The sequence below is a fragment of the Hyperolius riggenbachi genome, chromosome 5, assembly GCF_040937935.1.
Source record: "Hyperolius riggenbachi isolate aHypRig1 chromosome 5, aHypRig1.pri, whole genome shotgun sequence".
In the NCBI taxonomy this organism is placed as follows: Eukaryota; Metazoa; Chordata; class Amphibia; order Anura; family Hyperoliidae; genus Hyperolius; species Hyperolius riggenbachi.
Genome location: NC_090650.1, coordinates 125617493 through 125636493, shown reverse-complemented (window position 1 = coordinate 125636493; position 19001 = coordinate 125617493). Strand labels below are relative to the sequence as shown.

Here is a 19001-nt window from a genome sequence, read left to right as displayed (position 1 = left end):
CACATGCAGCCGGCACTTTGCCAGCCGCGTGTGCTGCCTGATCGCCGCCGCTCTGCGGCGATCCGCCGCGAGCAGCGGCGAAAGAGGGTCCCCCAGCCGCCTGAGCCCTGCGCAGCCGGAACAAATAGTTCCGGCCAGCACTAAGGGCTGGATCGGAGGCGGCTGACGTCAGGACGTCGGCTGACGTCCATGACGTCACTCCGCTCGTCGCCATGGCGACGAAGTAAGCAAAACACGGAAGGCCGCTCATTGCGGCCTTCCGTGTTACTTTTGGCCGCCGGAGGCGATCAGAAGAACGCCTCCGGAGCGCCATCTTGTGGGCTTTCATGCAGCCAACTTTCAGTTGGCTGCATGAAATAGTTTTTTTTTTTAATTTAAAAAAAACCCTCCCGCAGCCGCCCTGGCGATCTTAATAGAACGCCAGGGTGGTTAATAGCACATTAAAAATGCCAACATTATAAAAAAAAACTTACATTTTACCTCTTCTTTTTACATTTAAAAGTTCAGCAGAGGATTTTATTATCCTACGTCTGATGTCTACTCGACTACAGAAATTTCAGTCACATAAGGACTGATGTTGTCGTTTTATTGCACACATTTGCAGAGAGCAAACAAAAGCTTTCATCAACAAGGGGGTGGGGAGATGGGACACTGTTTTTCAAAGCGTTTAGAGAAGTTGCAGATGCTGTCTTCACACCTGCCCCTGTAGGGGAGGGTGGATCATGGCAGCTCCTATAGCTATTAGAAACCAGGAGAAACTGCAGGACAAAAGTGGCCCCTGGTTACCTTTTTAGTAGCACTTCCTAGCTCGATATGAAATCAGTCTACCTCGCTACGAGCCCCACCCCCCTCTTATCTGCATTGTTACATTTAAATGTGCACCAATGACTCTTGCAAGAAATCGCTGGAGATTAACTTTAAAGTACATGTATCCCAGCCAATGGAAAGTTCATATACTCTGTAGCAGTTGTACATGCTATGCATGTGCTGGATTTCCCAGCTACAGAAGCCTGACTTCAGGAGACTTGCTTCTTTCCTGGAAGTTCCCACATAATTAAACAGTTATGTCATCCTACGTAAGGAAGAGCCAGTTTATGCCACTCTGTACTTATGGAATCAATTATCAGAATGTAAAGCAAGTCTGTAAATGCTTTTAGTCGTTTCATCCAGCCAGAATTGCTTTTCATTTGCGGCGGGGTTTCTTTAATTGTTTTATCTACCTTGACACATTTCCAGGGGAAAGGGATTCAGAAATTCATACACGGTGTCCAGTGTGGCAGATCAGTTATGCGTCCTTGTCATTTGCCAGTTAACACACACATACTGTAGAATCGTCATAGAAAGTTTATACAATGACTCTTTCTCACATTCCCTGCTATCAGAGATGCTGCATGAAAATGGTGCTTGGGATCAATTAGCGGAACAGTTTGTCATGAATTATACAAGGCACGGTGTTCCGGCACAGGTTTCCTGGATCCCTAAAAGAGTAGTTATGCTTTGGTTTACATATTCCCCTTTAGTAGAAGGATGGTCCTGAGTAAGGATAGGTCAGCGAATAAGAAATTAAGTTTTTATCTGCGGTGACATTAAACTTGCATGTTGGGCACAGGCCTTGGCAAAGAATCTTAGCATGACTCGCCTATGTTGCCGCCTCTTGCAGAGACGCTGCACACTGCTCTCCATGTTCCCGACCTGCCCTTTCACAGCCAAAACTTTCACTAGTGAAATTGTAAAAGAGCAACCTGCAAAGCTGGAGCAGTAATTTAGGAAAACCAATTTAAAAGCACTTTGGCAATCGGTAGACAAGGTGGATGAATGTGTATATAACCTTGGAAACTGTCCTTACAGCTTGAATGGAAATTCTACATTTTTGAAATTGCCATAAACAGACCAGTGTTGCACCAGTCTTTACATTTTAATGTCAGTAAAATTATCTTTACAACCAGTTTTGCAAATTCTTGAGGCCATTCACCCGGCGACTTGCATGCCCGATTGGCAATGCAAGCAATTTCATAGCGAAATTGGTGACATATATAGGTCCGACATATGCTGCAAGACCTCAGGCCATCATGTTGAGTCGGGTGTGCGGCCGCAGTGGCGAGCGATATCGGGTTGAGCAACAAAACCCCTGGTGCAGTTTTCCTAATGTATAAATGTGTATGCATTTATACATTACCTGTCCTGTGTCCCAGTGCCCGTCTGTCTTCTGAATCCGCCACTGTTCCGTTAGCCCCATATACGCCGCTGGCGCATAGCACGTCTGTGCGGGTTTGACATCACACCCACTCCAGCAGTGTGTATAGAGCTAATTGGAGAGTGCCGGATCCGGAAGACAGACGGCACTGTGACACAGGACAGGTAATGTATAAATGCACAAACATATATACATTAGGGGAACAGCAGGAGACGGCGCGGCTTGGCCGATTCCCAAGAGATTTAATGCTGAAATTGATGGGCCTGTGGTGTATGGGCAGCAGACAGATCTCTCTCTCTAATCCTATTCAATCAGAGAGAGATTTGTCTGTTGGGCGAATCTGACCATCCTCTCTAGATGCATGGCTACCTCTAGATAGTCCAGAAAATTACCCAATCTTCTTATACTCCTTACACTCCTCCATTCCTGCGCTTGGGACCTTTGGACAATATTCACCATTAGTGTTGAGTATTGCTCGTGGCTGTACTGCACAGGTGCTAAGTACAGCCTGCCCAGTAGCACAGAGAAACTCACGCACAGCCTTCTCCTCCATGCTACTGCAGACCCTACTGGTGGCTAGTGCGGCTGTGAAGAGGGGTCCCAGCAAGCAGCGGAGTGGTTGATGTAGATCGGGGAATTCTCTGGAGAATCTAGAGGTGTCCCCCTGTAGTAATGTGTACCGAGGTGTGTGAGCCCCCCCCTTCGCTTTAAGCTAGAGAAAGTTCTTATTTGGCATAGTCATATTTTTACAGCAATGAAACATAAATGTCATACAGATCCCATGGTTCCCATTTATTAATCTAAGTCCCCGATTCAATGAATGCTGGCACCTATTCGATGCCTGCTTAATTGCATCTTCCTGCAGTCACAGTGACACACATTACTTCCTATTCACGTACTTGCATACGCAAATCGGAAATAATGTTTGAGGACATCTTGTGGCCAAATAGTAAAATTACATCCTTATGCATTTTTTTTAATAAAATTACCAACACTGACATTTAAAATTAACTATTTCCCTCCCACACTCTGCCAAAGTACCCAAACTTTTCTGAACTTTTTTAATAGGTATGTCAAGAGGGTTTATTACTGTTTTTAATTTACGGGCTTGTAATTAGTGATGGACGCAAAAATGAAAAGCATGCACCTTTATTTCCAAATAAAATATTGGCGCCATACATTGTACTACTGAAATATTTTAAATGTTGCAATAACCGGTACAAATGGGAAAATAAAATGTATGGGTTTTATCCACAGTAGATTGTTTTATTTTAACACTATAATGGCCGAAAACTGAGAAATACATTTTTCCATTTTTTTCCTTATTCCAATTAAAATGTTTAGAGTAAAATCATTCTTAGCATAATGTACGTCCTAAAGAAAGCCTAATTGGTGGCGAAAAAAACAAGACCTAGATAATTTTCGTTATGATTAGTAGTCATTAAGTTATTTGCAAAAGAATGGGAGGAGCGCTGAGAGCCCGTTTCCACTATCGCGGTTTCCACCGCGATTCCGCAGAGTTTCCCCGCACATGAATCGCACGGGGAAGCTCTGCCATAGGGGATAACGGCGCCGCGGCCGAATCGCTTGCGGGAGCGATTCAGCCGGAACCCCCCGCAGAATTCGCGGTGGAGGCTGCGAATCCCATAGCCGTGCATATCACGGCTTATGGGATTCGCCTGCGATCCCGCCCACCCGCTCAGTGTCGGCGTGCGTCTGCGAGACGCACGCCGCACTAGTGGAAACGAGCCCTGAGAGGTAAAAATTGCTCCAGTCCTAAAGGGGTTAAAAGACCCTCAAGTGGTTAACCTCTAAAGTGGTTAAAAGTGATAGCAGAAATACCTGATGTGATACGATAGCACTATAAAGATCCAGTGACATGAAATATCAGCCATCTGGAGGTACTGTAGTGTCAAAAGACAATCCAAAATGGTCACTGTTAATATTTAACTACGGCTTATTCACAGACAGGTCTGCTTCCTGCACAACAGAAGGACTGCTGCCTAGCTGTGGGTTATATGGCTTGTTATGAATGCATTTGTTTAAAGTCCCCTTGTGTTTCTTCCAGTTAAAGAAACACCCCCTCAGCGAATAATAAGCTGTGCCATTTCTGCCCTGCACATTTAGGGTTATAGCATCAACCATCTAACCTTGTGTGATAACCTTCCCAGTATTGTGTGTGAGGGTGTAGAGCCTGTGTGAATGGCCCTTTTTCTATAGAACCTGCATGCATTTCTATTCATATGAGGCAGTTGTGTTTTACATCAACCAGCTTGTACAGCATGAAGGCTGAAGAATACACAACGGTTTAATGACTTATGGAAAAAACATATTTTTTAGTATGTAGGCTTTGCATTTTTCATGCTAGTGATAAATAAAGCATTACTGTTTGATTTTTTTTCCTCTTGCATATTTGTTAGTTTTCTAGCAAATATAATATAGTAAATAATTCATAGGATCGATTTATTAGGTCGGTACCACCTAATGATTGAGTTAATCAAGAGATTAATGGAGAAAATCCTGTATAATAAAAATAACAAGTATTTTTGAGCCATATTTTAAAACATTGTCTACAGGTTTTCAAAATATGTCACAAATGACTGCTGTTCTGTAGATATTACTTTCATTCCCCCTGCTCCATGCTCTGCTTACTCACCAGGCTTCAGACAGCCCTTCCCTGGCGGTACCAACAGGGTCCTCCTATCTCCTCTAGCATCACCTGATCCAGCAAATTGCTTCTGCTGCAATTGCCCTGTCTACAGAGGTAGGACGCTAATGCTAGGCAAGCGCTGTAATAACCGCACAGGAGATTTGGGAGCAGCCGGCACCACCATAGGCTGTAATAGAAATTACGGCTATAGCGGCACACAGTCAGTAACTTCGGCGCTGTCAGAAGACTGAGCTGAAGTTGCTTTTAAAACACTGTAATTTGTCTTCCAGCGATAACTGGAAGCCGAATTACATTATTCCCCACTATACCCACCTAGAGAGGGAATAGTAATGAAAGTCACCGGGACTTGTGCAGCAGCTGGATAAGCCATATATACCGTCTGTATCCTGCGCCCAAGTCTTCCTTCGGCCATGTATGCAATGCTATGTACACCATTTTGTGTTTGTTAGATGGTTTGTTGGATAATTTCCGTCATGTCTGATATTATTTCCAGTCTTTTTTCTGGTCTATTTCTCATGGAAGTGAATGTAAATTGATAAGAGAAAATGAGAATTGAGCGGAAAATCGATCGGCCAGAAAATCGACAGAAAAAAACGCATTGTGTGTACCTAGCATTAGGCATTGGACCACGTAGCCCGTGGGATGATATCAGAGCTACACACAAAATGTCCAGTCTGTTGCTTATCTTCCTCAAGAAATGGCTAGGAAATTTTAGTAATTAGGTTTTCTAGAAATGTGTAGTACGTTTATAAACTCCACCAGTTCTGATGTTCTTTGCAGCCGGCTTCAAGTGTGATGTATGTTTAGTGATCCCCATACTAAATTGAAAGAAACTTTAAATCTGACATTCCTCTCCACCAGCCAGCATTGAAAATTAAAGTGCATCTCTCAGCTTAAAATAAAATAACCAAATCCACAGGAAATCATACTCATGATGTCGGGGAGGATATTGATCATCTTTCTAACTTTTTTTTTGTTTTTTGTTTTTTTTAAACCTAAACAAATATGAGTTACCTGCATGGTTTTTTAGGGTCTATGGCTAAAAGTATTAGCGGCACGAGATCAGGGGGAGAGCCAGGCTACTTGCATAGTTTAAAATACTGGTAATTATGTCAGCCTCCATATCCCACACACCTCAGGTTCACTTTTTTTTTTTTTTGCATGTACGCAGACGAGGTGCCTGCAGAGGAAAAAGGAGCAGCATCAGCCAGTTATCACATTTTCTCCTTTCTAGTCATTTTTTTTTTCTGATGTGGAAACTTAAGCTTAAAGAGAACCCGAGGTGGGTTTGAAGAATTTTATCTGCATACAGAGGCTGGATCTGCCTATACAGCCCAGCCTCTGTTGCTATCCCAAACCCCCCTAAGGTCCCCCTGCACTCTGCAATCCCTCATAAATCACAGCCACGCTGCTGACAAACAGCTTGTCAGAGCTGGCTGTGTTTATCTCAATAGTGTCAGTCTGCTGCTCTCCCCGCCTCCTGCAGAACTCCAGTCCCCGCCTGCATCCCTTCCCTCCCTGCTGATTGGAGGGAAGGGATGGGGGCAGGGACCAGAGCTATGCAGGAGGCGGGGGAGCAGCTGAGACTGACATTACAGATGTAAACACAGCTTTACAGCATGGCTGTGATTTATGAGGGATTGCAGAGTGCAGCGGGACCTTAGTGGGGTTTGGGATAGCAACAGAGGCTGGGCTGTATAGGCAGATCCAGCCTCTGTATGCAGATAACATTCTTTAAACACACCTCGGGTTCTCTTTAAAATGACACTAGTACTGCGAGTAATATAGAGACTGCCGCAGCTGACTATATGAAACAAAATTCCTTTCATGTTATGCTGATCCTCTGACATCACTGAGCCACTGTAAGTATCTTGTTCAGCTCTTCTGTCTGTTTTGCCTGTGTTTGCTTGCTGCATCCTTGCTGCAGGTCATCAGTGACTGTCATCACTGTGGGAATTATTGATTTCTATAGCACAATCGCCTTCCGTGGTGCCATTTGCAGATTCATTATTATTATTATTTAGTATTTATATAGCGCCGACATCTTCCGCAGTGCTGTACATAGTATATAGTCTAGTCACAAACTGTTCCTCAAAGGAGCTCACAATCTAATCCCTATCAGAGTCCTATGTCTATGTATGTATCGTGTAGTGTATGTATTGTAGTCTAGTGGCAATTTTAGGGGGGAGCCAATTAACTTATCTGTATGTTTCTTGGATGTGAGAGGGCCCGGAGGAAAACCACACAGACACAGGGAGAACATACAAACTGCTTGCAGATGTTGACCTGGCTGGGATTCGAACCGGGGACCCAGCGCTGCAAGGCGAGAGCGCTAACCACTATGCCATTGTGCTGCCCGTGCTGATTCATCTTCAGTTCCTCTGTTCTAAGTTCTATGCAGTCTGATTATACATTACACTCAGGAATCAGCCCTACAACTTTGTTTTTCCATCTTTTCTCAAGTGTGCTGTGAAGTGCAATTGTAGAATTCAGATTTTATTATGCCTGTCAGATCATCCCTTATGTGAGTGTAAAGGTGGCCACACACCATTCAATTTTTTTAAAATATCTGTTCAATTCAAGAATGGCAATTTTTCTGACTAACCATTCAAAAATCTGACCAAAGTACCACACACCTATGTTCAGTTTTTCCCCAATCCTGAATAAAATAATTAAAGGCAATTATACCAGCACAAGTATATAATCAAAAAACGGAAGAAACTCCAGAAGGTTTGTATGCAAAAAAGTACAAGAAGTCTTTATTAACCACTTCACCACTGAGGGGTTTTACCCCCTGAGCACCAGAGCAATTTTCACCTTTCAGCGCTCCTTCCATTTATTCGTCTATAACTTTATTATTACTTATCGCAATGAAATGAACTATATCTTGTTTTTTTCGCCACCAATTAGGCTTTCTTTAGGTGGGACATTATGCCAAGAATTATTTTTTTCTAAATGTGTTTTAATGGGAAAATAGGAAAAATGTGGGGAAAAAAATAATTATTTTTCAGTTTTCGGCCATTATAGTTTTTAAATAATGCATGCTACTGTAATTAAAACCCATGAAACGTATTTGCCCTTTTGTCCCGGTTATAAAACCATTTAAATTATGTCCCTATCACAATGTTTGGCGCCAATATTTTATTTGGAAATAAAGGTGCATTTTTTTCAGTTTTGCGTCCATCCCTAATTACAAGCCCATAGTTTATAAAGTAACAGTGTTATACCCTCTTGACATAAATATTTAAAAAGTTCAGTCCCTAAGGTAACTATTTATGTATTTTTTTTAATTGTAAATTTTTTAATTTTTTTTAATTACAAAAAAAAAAAAAAAAATGGGGAGTGTGGGAGGTAATGAGTTAATTTTATGTGTAAAAGTCATTTATTTGTATGTGAAAAATGTGTAGGGTATAGTTTACTATTTGGCCACAAGATGGCCACAGTAACTTTTTGTTTTAATGCGACCTCCAAGCTTCCTTCCGGAAGCTTGGAGGAAGAATAAGGAGGCTGGACACGTGAGTTTTTTTCTCACAATGATCGCGCTGCCCATAGGAGAGCAGCTGATCATTGCGGGGCTTAGATCAACGAACGGGAATGGATTTTCCCGTTCATTGATCTCTGGGCGAGCGGGCGGCGGCGTGTTTACTAGCGGCGGGCGGCGTGTTTACGAGCGGGAGCGCGGGCAGCGTCGGGAACGCGGAAAGTACATGTTTCTCCGTCCCTGGTTTTTAAAGGATGGAAAAAGGGGCGGAGAAATACGTACGCGCGGGGGTAAAGTGGTTAATCTCAGAAGACAAAAATGTGAAAAATATTCATAATATATCCTTCAGATAGCATATTCCATAGCAGAGAATAGCATATATACAGAAGTGATTAACCTCAAGATTAGTGCAGTGGTTAACATCGAGGTGACAATGTCGACTCGTTTCATGAAAGACCCTTCATCAGGGCTCCACACATATTGCTACAAATCTGTATAGTCAATACACAACCACTTCTAACATCTGGGCAACACAAAGCCAGGCTGAGCCACTCAATCCAATTTTCAATTTTTTTTTTCTTCACATTTTTGTCTTCTGGGATTAATAAAGCCTTTGTACTTTTATTGCATACAAACCTTTTGGAGATTTTTTTTGATTATATCCTTGTGCAGGTATAATTGTATTGAAGGCGTTGTGGCACACCTCTAAGGATATGGTATATTTTTCTCTCTTTCCCAGTAAGTGAAGTAAAATAATTGAAAGCTCAGAAAAAATTGATTGGAACTGTACATCAAGTAAATGACAATCCATCACACACCATACAATTCTTGATAAAGTTGGTCTGAAATTTCCAACATGTCAGATCTAAAAAAAAAAAAATAGAAAAAAAAGATTTGATCGGATTTATCGATCGAAAACTATGAAAGCTATCGATTTTCTGGGACAAACGATCGAAATGATCGAATCGGGTGAAAAATTTGATCTTTTAATTGTATGGTGTGTAGCCACCTTAAGACTGTAGTTTGAACCTCTGAAGGAGAAACAGTTTTATGCTTTTCTACTATCACTAGTAAAGAATAATACAGTAGAATCTGATAATAGTAAACTCTGATATAGTAATCCCACGTCTGTAGTAAAGTCATTCCCCAGGACCTGAACATGCACCTGTATGAATTTACAATGAATGACTAAGTATGCCTCTAGTGGCCGCCTCCCAAGTCTGACAGGAGAAAAGCAAAATGAGATGGTGGCTGGATAGTGTACTGGTTAAGGGAACGACCTCTGACATAAGAGATCAGGGAATCTCTGCTCTTTCTATTTAGTAAGCCAACACCTATTCAGTAAGGAGGCATTGGGCAAGACTCCCTTGAGCTAAATGCTCACCTAAAGATAGATCAGGGATCCATGGTGAAGGCGATGTAACAAATGAGATTGATCCCCGATCCATCTTCTGCAATTGCGGTAATAAGTCTGAGGATTGGAATGATGGTCCGTGATGGGCTCCGTTGCTAAACATCGCTAAACCTTGTTTAAATTACTTTAGTTAAATGATGCTATATGATATTACGAAAACCAATCATTCTACGTAAAAAAAATCAAATTGCTGCAAAAATCGCACTGTGGGTACGGGCCATAAAAAGAGAATCTGTATTGTTAAAATCGCGCAAAAGTAAACATACCAGTGCGTTAGGGGACATCTCCTATTACCCTCTGTCACAATTTCGCCGCTCCCCGCCGCATTAAAAGTGGTTAAAAACAGTTTTAAAAAGTTTGTTTATAAACAAACAAAATGGCCACCAAAACAGGAAGTAGGTTGATGTACAGTATGTCCACACATAGAAAATACATCCATACACAAGCAGGCTGTATACAGCATTCCTTTTGAATCTCAAGAGATCATGTGTGTGTTTCTTTTCCCCCTGAGGGGGGAGTGCATAGCAGAACCACAACACTGAAGTACTTGGCAGCCTTCCAGACACAGGCTGACAAGTCTGACAAGGGAAAGATACATTGATTTATTACAGAGACTGTGATAGTGCAAAGTGCTGCAGTAAGCCAGAACACATTAGAATAGCTTTTGGAACTTGTAGGATGATAAAAAACAGGATGCAATTTTTGTTACGGAGTCTCTTTAACACTGCTGCTGCTTACTGAGTGCCCCTTAGGCCTCGTTCACATCATTTAGCGCAGATGGCTGTGCGATTGGAACGCAACGCGTCCGATCGCACGCCATCTGCGCTCCTATGCGCTGCGCTGCAGATCCCATTCATTACAATGAATGGGATCTGCGCTGCGATTCCCAAAAATGCGTGCAGCACGCGATAGCGCAATCGCGCTGCCACGCAGCGCATATGATGGGAACGGTAGAAGGGCTGTCTATGCCCTTCTACCGTTCTTGCGTGTCGCACACTATACGCGCTGCCAAAATGCGCACGGCAGCGCGTATAGTCTGAACGAGGCCTAAGTGGTTGCAACACTCAAGCGCTTTGAGTCCAACAGGAGAAAAACGATATGAAAATGTTGGCATTATTATTATTATTACTAATCCTGATATATTAAACTGCTTATGTAGTAATCTGCTTGGCCAGGTCCCTCGAAGTTAATAATAAAGTAAGAGAAAAATACTTAGTAATTCTATTATGCAGTCAACTGAGGTGGTACTTTTTTTTTTTTTTTTTTAATTATTTTAGAAGTTTTACCTCACATTTATATATCATGGCTTATGTTTTTTTATGGCAGCATTGAAGGAAACCAGGCAATCCGCGTTCCACATTCCCATGATCCCATCACACATTTATCTAACAATAAAATTGTAAAACTCCTAACTGAACAGAGTTGTAGCATAAAACTTAGCGGCTTTGTAATGGTGCAGGGGAAGGGTCCTGTGAATGCAGTGACCTGCGCGCTGGTGCCAGTGTGTGTGACATTACAAGAGATGTGGAGCATGTAACAGGATGCACTTCTTAATTGTGAACATGGTTTCTTGTTTCATTTTGCAGCTGAGTCTTGAGCAAGCCCAAGCACTGGCAGAGCAAGTCGAGATGAAAGCCAAAGTAGCGCAATCTGAGATCAAAGCAGTCACTTCCAGGCATAAGAAGGCACTCGAGGAGAGGGAATGTGATCTGCTATGGAAGGTTAGTGACATCCTGTGTCAGGTTCACCAGAACACACTTACAGCTTTTGTGGATTTATAATTGTTATAATGGCGAAATAAATTTGAAATAAGTCTGAATTCACAAAAACTATATTGTTGTCATGCAATACAGGCTTATTATTCCTGGATGGTTTGGACTAATAGGTTGTTGTGAATTCAGTTCTTCAGAAGTACAGCTTTCAAAAAAAAAAAAAATCTTTCTTTTGGTGGAAAGGCATTAAAGTGGAATTGCACATATTAGTTCTATTAGGGATCGCTAACGATTCTGCATGCCCGGATCTTTAGGCGATATCGGCTAACTGCTGCACAGTTACTAGATTCATTCTTAATCCCACCTGCAGCTGAGTTATAAATAGAAGTTAAAGAGAAACTCCAACCTAGAATTGAACTTTATCCCAATCAGTAGCTGATACCCCCTTTTACATGAGAAATATAATGATTTTCACAAACAGACCATCAGGGGGCGCTGTATGACTGATTTTGTGTTGAAACCCCTCCCACAAGAAGCTCTGAGTACCGCGGTACTCTGGGCAAACTGCCACAATGTAACAATGTTCACAGACAGGAATTAGCTGTTTACAGCTGTCTCTAACAGCCAAAACAGCTAGCAGCAGCTACATAACCTGCCCACAATAAAAATGTCACCATGTAATAAATGTCAGAATGTGAATCTGGGAGAGGAAAGATTTTACAATGAGCAAACACTGACTAAATCATTTATCCATAATTATGGTAAAAAATGAAGCACTTTTTTTTACTACATTATTTTCACTGGAGTTCCTCTTTAAGGATCTTCTGCCAGCTACACACATACAGACTTTATTGCAATATTTTATCCAATGGATCAGAAACTTCTTAATGATCGTTCTAATTGAATAGCAAATTTTAAAACATTTGATCTAAATATTCCACCTCTCCTTTGATAAATGATCACTTTTATCTTAACCCCCTTGGCGTTCTGATTCTTTCCGGATTTTAGGGTCTAAAAGCGGTGACATTTTTTGCACACTTTCAGACCCTAAAACCTGGAAAAAATCATGCTGCCAGGGAGATCTGCAGCAGCCCAGCAATCACTCACCTCCCTGGCTCCAGTGCTGCAGTTATGCCTCCATCCTCCGGGTGGCGCTGCAACTCTAAAGTAAAATTGCCGACTGTCGTCATAACAGCCAGCGATCTCACCAGCAGGAAGCAGAGCCCCGGAGGAGAGGAAGAAGAATGCCAGCCGACGTCGGGATCCCCGGGAGGTATGTAGAAACGCTCCCGCTGCGCGCATTGCTCTGCATACAGCCTCCGGCGGCCACCCCGTGCAGAAGTCGGGATTACCACTCTTAGCTGCGGTTTCTGCCCCGACCCTAGCTCTGGATAACCGCCAAGGAGGTTAAAGGGGTTCTGTGCTTCTTTATAAAAACGAACACTGACACTTACCTGGGGCTTCTACTGGCCCCCAGCGGCCATCCAATTATTCGTCTAACTAGACGAATGCAACTGCGCATCTCCAGGAGCTTACTGCGCAGGCGCAGAATGAGAAAACTTCTTACTGCGCCTGTGCAGTAGGCTCCCGGAGACGGGAGCGAGGATGCGCGCGGCCATTGCAGGTAAATGTCAGCTTGAGAAGCGTCTCAAGTTCCATACTTGCGTGGGGCTTCTTTAACCACTTAAGCCTTACTGGACGAATACAGTGGCTTGCAAAAGTATTCTTCCCCCTTGAAGTTTTCCACATTTTGTCACATTACTGCCACAAACATGCATCAATTTGATTGAAATTCCACGTGAAAGACCAATACAAAGTGGTGTACACGTGAGAAGTGGAACGAAAATCATACATGATTCCAAACCTTTTTTACAAATAACTGCAAAGTGGGGTGTGTAATTATTCAGCCCCCTGAGTCGATACTTTGTAGAACCACCTTTTGCTGCAATTACAGCTGCCAGTCTTTTAGGGTATGTCTCTACCAGCTTTGCACATCTAGAGACTGAAATCCTTGCCCATTATTCTTTGCAAAACGGCTCCAGCTCAGTCAGATTAGATGGACAGCGTTTGTGAACAGCAGTTTTCAGATCTTGCCACAGATTCTCGATTGGATTTAGATCTGGACTTTGACGGGGCCATTCTAACACATGGATATAGTTTGTTTTAAACCATTCCATTGTTGCCCTGACTTTAGGTTTAGGATTGTTGACCTGCTGGAAGGTGAACCTCCGCCCCAGTCTCAAATCTTTTGCAGACTCCAAGAGGTTTTCTTTCAAGATTGCCCTGAATTTGGCTCCATCCATCTTCCCATCAACTCTGATCAGCTTCCTTGACCCTGCTGAAGAGAAGCACTCCCAGAACATGATGCTGCCGCCACCATGTTTGACAGTGGGGATGGTGTGTTCAGAGTGATGTGCAGTGTCAGTTTTCCGCCATTTTTTTTTTTGCATTTTGGCCAAAAAGTTCAGTTTTGGTCTCATCTGACCAGAGCACCTTCTTCCACATGTTTGCTCTGTCCCCCACATGGCTTGTGGCAAACTGCAAACGGGACTTCTTATGCTTTTCTGTTAACAATGGCTTTCTTCTTGCCACTCTTCCATAAAGGCCAACTTTGTGCAGTGCACGACTAACAGTTGTCCTATAGACAGATTCCCCTACCTGAGCTGTAGGTCTCTGCAGCTCGTCCAGAGTCACCATGGGCCTCTTGACTGCATTTCTGATTAGCGCTCTCCTTGTTTGGCCTGTGAGTTTAGGTGGACGGCCTTGTCTTGGTAGGTTTACAGTTGTGCCATACTACTCCCATTTCTGAATGATCGCTTGAACAGTGCTCCGTGGGATGTTCAAGGCTTTGGAAATCTTTTTGTAGCCTAAGCCTGCTTTAAATTTCTCAATAACTTTATACCTGACCTGTCTGGTGTGTTCTTTGGACTTCATGGTGTTGTTGCTCCCAATATTCTCTAAGGGCTCGTTTCCACTAGTGCGGCGTGCGTCTCGTAGACGCACGCCGGCACTGAGCGGGTGGGCGGGATCGCAGGCGATTCCCATCAGCCGTGCCATGCACGGCTATGGGAATCGCAGCCTCCGCCGCGAATTCTGTGGGGGTTTCCGGCCGAATCGCTACTGCAAGCGATTCGGCCGGCGGCGCCGTTATCCTCTATGGCAGAGTTTCCCCGCGCGATTTGCCTGCGGGGAAACTCTGCGGATTCGCGGCCGTTTCCGCGAGAGTGGAAACGGGCCCTTAGACAACCTCTGAGGCGTCACAGAGCAGCCGTATTTGTACTGACATTAGATTACACACAGGTGCACTCTATTTAGTCATTAGCACTCATCAGGCAATGTCTATGGGCAACTGACTGCACTCAGACCAAAGGGGGCTGAATAATTACGCACACGCCACTTTGCAGTTATTTGTAAAAAATGTTTGGAATCCTGTATGATTTTTGTTCCACTTCTCACGTGTACACCACTTTGTATTGGTCTTTCATTTGGAATTCCAATTAAATTGATCCATGTTTGTGGCAGTAATGTGACAAAATGTGGAAAACTTCAAGGGGGCCGAATACTTTGGCAAGCCACTGTATATTTGTCCAGTGTTGGTGTGACAGTGCACCACCAGTTTGCTACTAAATGAGGCACATGTGGTATCATTCTAGCCATGAATTTTTTTTACCGTGAGTTTTAGAATACATTTTGGTGTGTCTAAAAGCTGTGAACCACGTCACAGGGAAAATAGGTAGGGACAAACTCAATCAAACATAAAAAGTCATTTACAAACTTGGGAAGGTTTTAGCTACACTACAAGAGACATATGTGATATCATTTTAACCATGATAAGTAGTAGAATAGAGTTTTAGGGTTGAGGCGCATGTCTCCTGTATTTTTTTTAGTCACAAACTGAATCAAGAAATTAAATTTCGCATATTCTGTACCAAAATAAGACTTGTAAAATGAAAACAAAGTGACAGAATATGAAAGAAACAACCTATATTGTTACCTTAGGAACCCAGCTTTTTAAATATGTATTCCATGAGGGTATATTATTATTATTTTTCAAAATAAAGCCGTGTAATCATTGATAGTGCACAACTAGAAAACAGAAAAAAAAGACACCTTTATTTCCAAATACAATATTGTCACCATACATTGTACTAGAAACATAATCTAAATATTGCAATAACCAGGATGGATAAGCAAATAAAATTAGTGGGTTTAACTTATAGTAAGCACTGTTTAATGTAAAACTACGATCGATGCAAATGGAGAAAATTTGTGTTTTCAAATTTTTTCCTCTCATTTTCCCTTTAAAGTGCATAGAAAATAAGGTGTTACTAAATTAACACACACTAAAAGCCGAATTTGTTCTGAAAAAAACAATATATAGCTCATTTAGCTGTGATAAGGAGTAATAAAGTTATTGGCGAATGAATGGGAGCAGCGCCTATATGTGAAAATTGCTCTCGGGCTGAAGTGGTTAAGCCCCCTGGAGGCCGCTCGGCCCTCGCCGTCTCTCCGGGTGGCTGCTGTCACCAGCAATAGTGCCCGAAAGCCTGGCCGGGTCTCGCATGCGTGGCCAGGTGTGCTCCCTGGTCATGCTCCCATCCCTGGGAGCGCTCTGCGGCTGCTCAGTACTATTGCGCAGGCGCAGAATGCTCCCAATTGCAGCAGCGAGATGGGGGAGCGCGCTGGGCCGCGCATGCGCAACAAAGTGTGACTCGAGGCTTTCGGGCACTATTGCATGTGACACAAGCCACCCGGGGAGACTGCGGGGACCGATCGCTGGGCCTCAATGGGGCTTAAGGAAGCTCCAGGTAAGTATGGAACCTAAGACTCTTCTTGTCTCAGGTACACTTTATGTACTATCAATCATTTGCATGTGATCTTTATAGGGTTCCACTGTTGCAGCACTTTGCTGATTGCTGGTGATTGGCAAGGGCTGCAAAAGCGCTGCTAGTGTACCTCAGCCCTTATGGCAGTTTCCTGCCCAAAAGCACTGGTGGTTATCGATTTTTTTAAAGGTTTTTTTTCAAGCAATTTTGAAGCTATCCCTTTATCTGCGAGAGTTCCATTAGTGGCCTTGTATCATGCATCATTGTTTTTTTTTGTTTTTGTTCTTTTACGTACTTTAGTAAAATTGTAATAAAAAATATTTCCTAAAAATTAAAATTGTGATCTACCATTTTCTAATATAGTGATCAGTGTGTTTTATTTATTTATTTGTAATCTCAATTTTTCTTCTTTTTCTCTTCAGGTGGAAAAGATTCGTCAGGTAAAAGCGAAGTCTCTCTTCATCCAAGTTGATAAACTCCACCAGGCTTTAAACAAACTGGACAGCACAATCAGCGCAGTACAGCAGGTCTTGGAGGAAGGTTGCACAATGGAGATTCTTCTAGCTCGGGATCGTGTCTTAGCTCAAGTGCAAGATTTAAAGAAGAATAGAGGTCTGTTACAGCTTCAAGAAGATGATAGGATCATGTACACACCTCCTGACCAGGCTTTGCTCCTTGCCATAAAATCCATGGGTTTGGTCAGTAGTGGGTCCTTTGCAGCATTAACAAAAGCCACAGGTGAAGGCTTAAAGCGAGCCCTTCAGGGCAAAGTTGCATCATTCACAGTTATTGGCTATGACCATGATGGAGAAGCACGCTTATCAGGTGGTGATCTCATAACTGTTCTGGTGATGGGTCCGGATGGAAATCTGTTTGCAGCTGATGTCACTGATCAGATGAATGGTACATATTTGGTTAGTTACAGACCCCAACTTGAAGGGGAGCACCTCATCTCTGTCATGGTGTGTAATCAGCACATTGAACACAGTCCATTCAAAATCAATGTCAAGTCAGGCCGTTGTTACTTGGGGATTGGCCTTCCTTCCCTTTCATTTGGGGGAGAGGGTGATCATGATGGTAAATTATGCCGACCCTGGGGTGTCTGTGTGGATAAAGAAGGTTATATCATTGTGGCTGATAGGAGCAACAACCGTGTCCAAATCTTCAAGCCATGTGGTACTTTCCACCACAAGTTTGGCAGTTTGGGATCAAGACCAGGTCAGTTTGATCGGCCTGCTGGTGTGGCCTGTGACAGTTCCCGCAGAATTGTGGTAGCAGATAAGGACAACCATCGTGTTCAAGTATTTACATTTGAGGGACAGTTCTTACTCAAGTTTGGTGAGAAAGGGACCAAAAATGGCCAGTTTAACTATCCTTGGGATGTTGCCATCAATCCAGAAGGGAAGATTCTGGTGTCTGACACACGGAATCACCGTGTTCAGTTATTTGGTCCAGATGGGACATTCCTCAATAAGTATGGTTTTGAAGGTGCTCTCTGGAAGCACTTTGACTCCCCACGTGGTGTAGCATTCAGTCAAGATGGATATCTCGTTGTCACTGACTTTAACAATCATCGTCTGCTCATAATCAAGCCAGACTGCCAGTCTGCACATTTCTTGGGCTCTGAGGGCACAGGCAATGGGCAGTTCTTGCGACCTCAGGGTGTTGCAGTAGATCAGGAAGGGCGCATCATTGTGGCAGATTCTAGAAACCACAGAGTACAAATTTTTGAGCCAAATGGAAGCTTCCTGTGTAAATTCGGCACTCAAGGAAGTGGCTTTGGCCAGATGGATCGTCCATCTGGTATAGCTGTAACACCTGATGGCACTATTGTTGTGGTCGACTTTGGTAATAATCGGATTCTTGCCTTCTAAACAGTTTTCAACACAAAACTGTCTCAGGGAAAGTCTGTCAAGAAGTATATAATATAACATTATTGAGCACCTACCTCATTTTTTTTTTTTCTTTCAGACAGATAAACTGTAAAACCTCAAACATAGAGCCTGTGAACCATGGAAACTAAACTTGGGAAGGAAAATCTACCTCAAAATCTCTTAGAAGGGGTGTTATTGTGTTTTATTTTTCTGATCCTGCACAAAATATTGATATCATTTTACCTCAGATAGGACAAACTGAAGAAAAAGACAGACAAGACTTTACCTCCTCAGAGAATGTCTCTTGTGAATGAAGCCAAAAAGGGCTATAAACTTTAAAAAAAAATACCAGGAAATATTGACACTGACCTTTTTGTTTTCGTTAAAGAGAAACATTTGTGTCCTCTATAACCAAATTTTTGAATTCCTCCTTTACCTGTGCTGCTGCAACAGAGGACACTTTGTATATTACCTCAGTGCGTTTCAAAACAGAAAATACCTCCGTATGCAAAGTGTTTTATTTTAGTCTGATCAAACTTCACATACCTCAGTTACTGAAGACCATTTTCTAACCTTTTTAATGTTTATTTTATTTAAGTGCAGTGTTGCCTAGTGTAGTCGATGTATTGAATGTCTAAATCACTGCTTCTTCCTCAACCCATGCATTAATTTTATGAATTCCATTTGGCACCTGACATATGAATGTGTGTGAATGATTTCTTGCAGGAGTGTTGCTGTGTCCCAGTTGAATCTTGTGTATGGAGTGAATATCATGCTGTACAAAGCACAACTGGTAAAAGACAAGATATTTTCTCTTAAGTCCGTAAGA

The 19001-nt window shown here is 42.7% G+C and overlaps 1 protein-coding gene across 2 annotated transcripts in view; it reads left to right on the top strand.

Moving 5' to 3' along the window:
* Positions 1-18675, top strand: part of TRIM71 (tripartite motif containing 71) — a 123437-nt gene extending 104762 nt beyond the window's left edge. For both annotated transcript variants that reach the window (XM_068234469.1, XM_068234468.1), the window contains 2 exons: positions 11347-11481; positions 16721-18675. In XM_068234469.1, coding sequence (XP_068090570.1) covers positions 11347-11481; positions 16721-18172 — 1587 coding nt within the window. In that variant the 3' untranslated portion in view covers positions 18173-18675. The remainder of the gene's footprint in view (positions 1-11346; positions 11482-16720) is intronic.
* Positions 18676-19001: the final 326 nt, after the last annotated feature.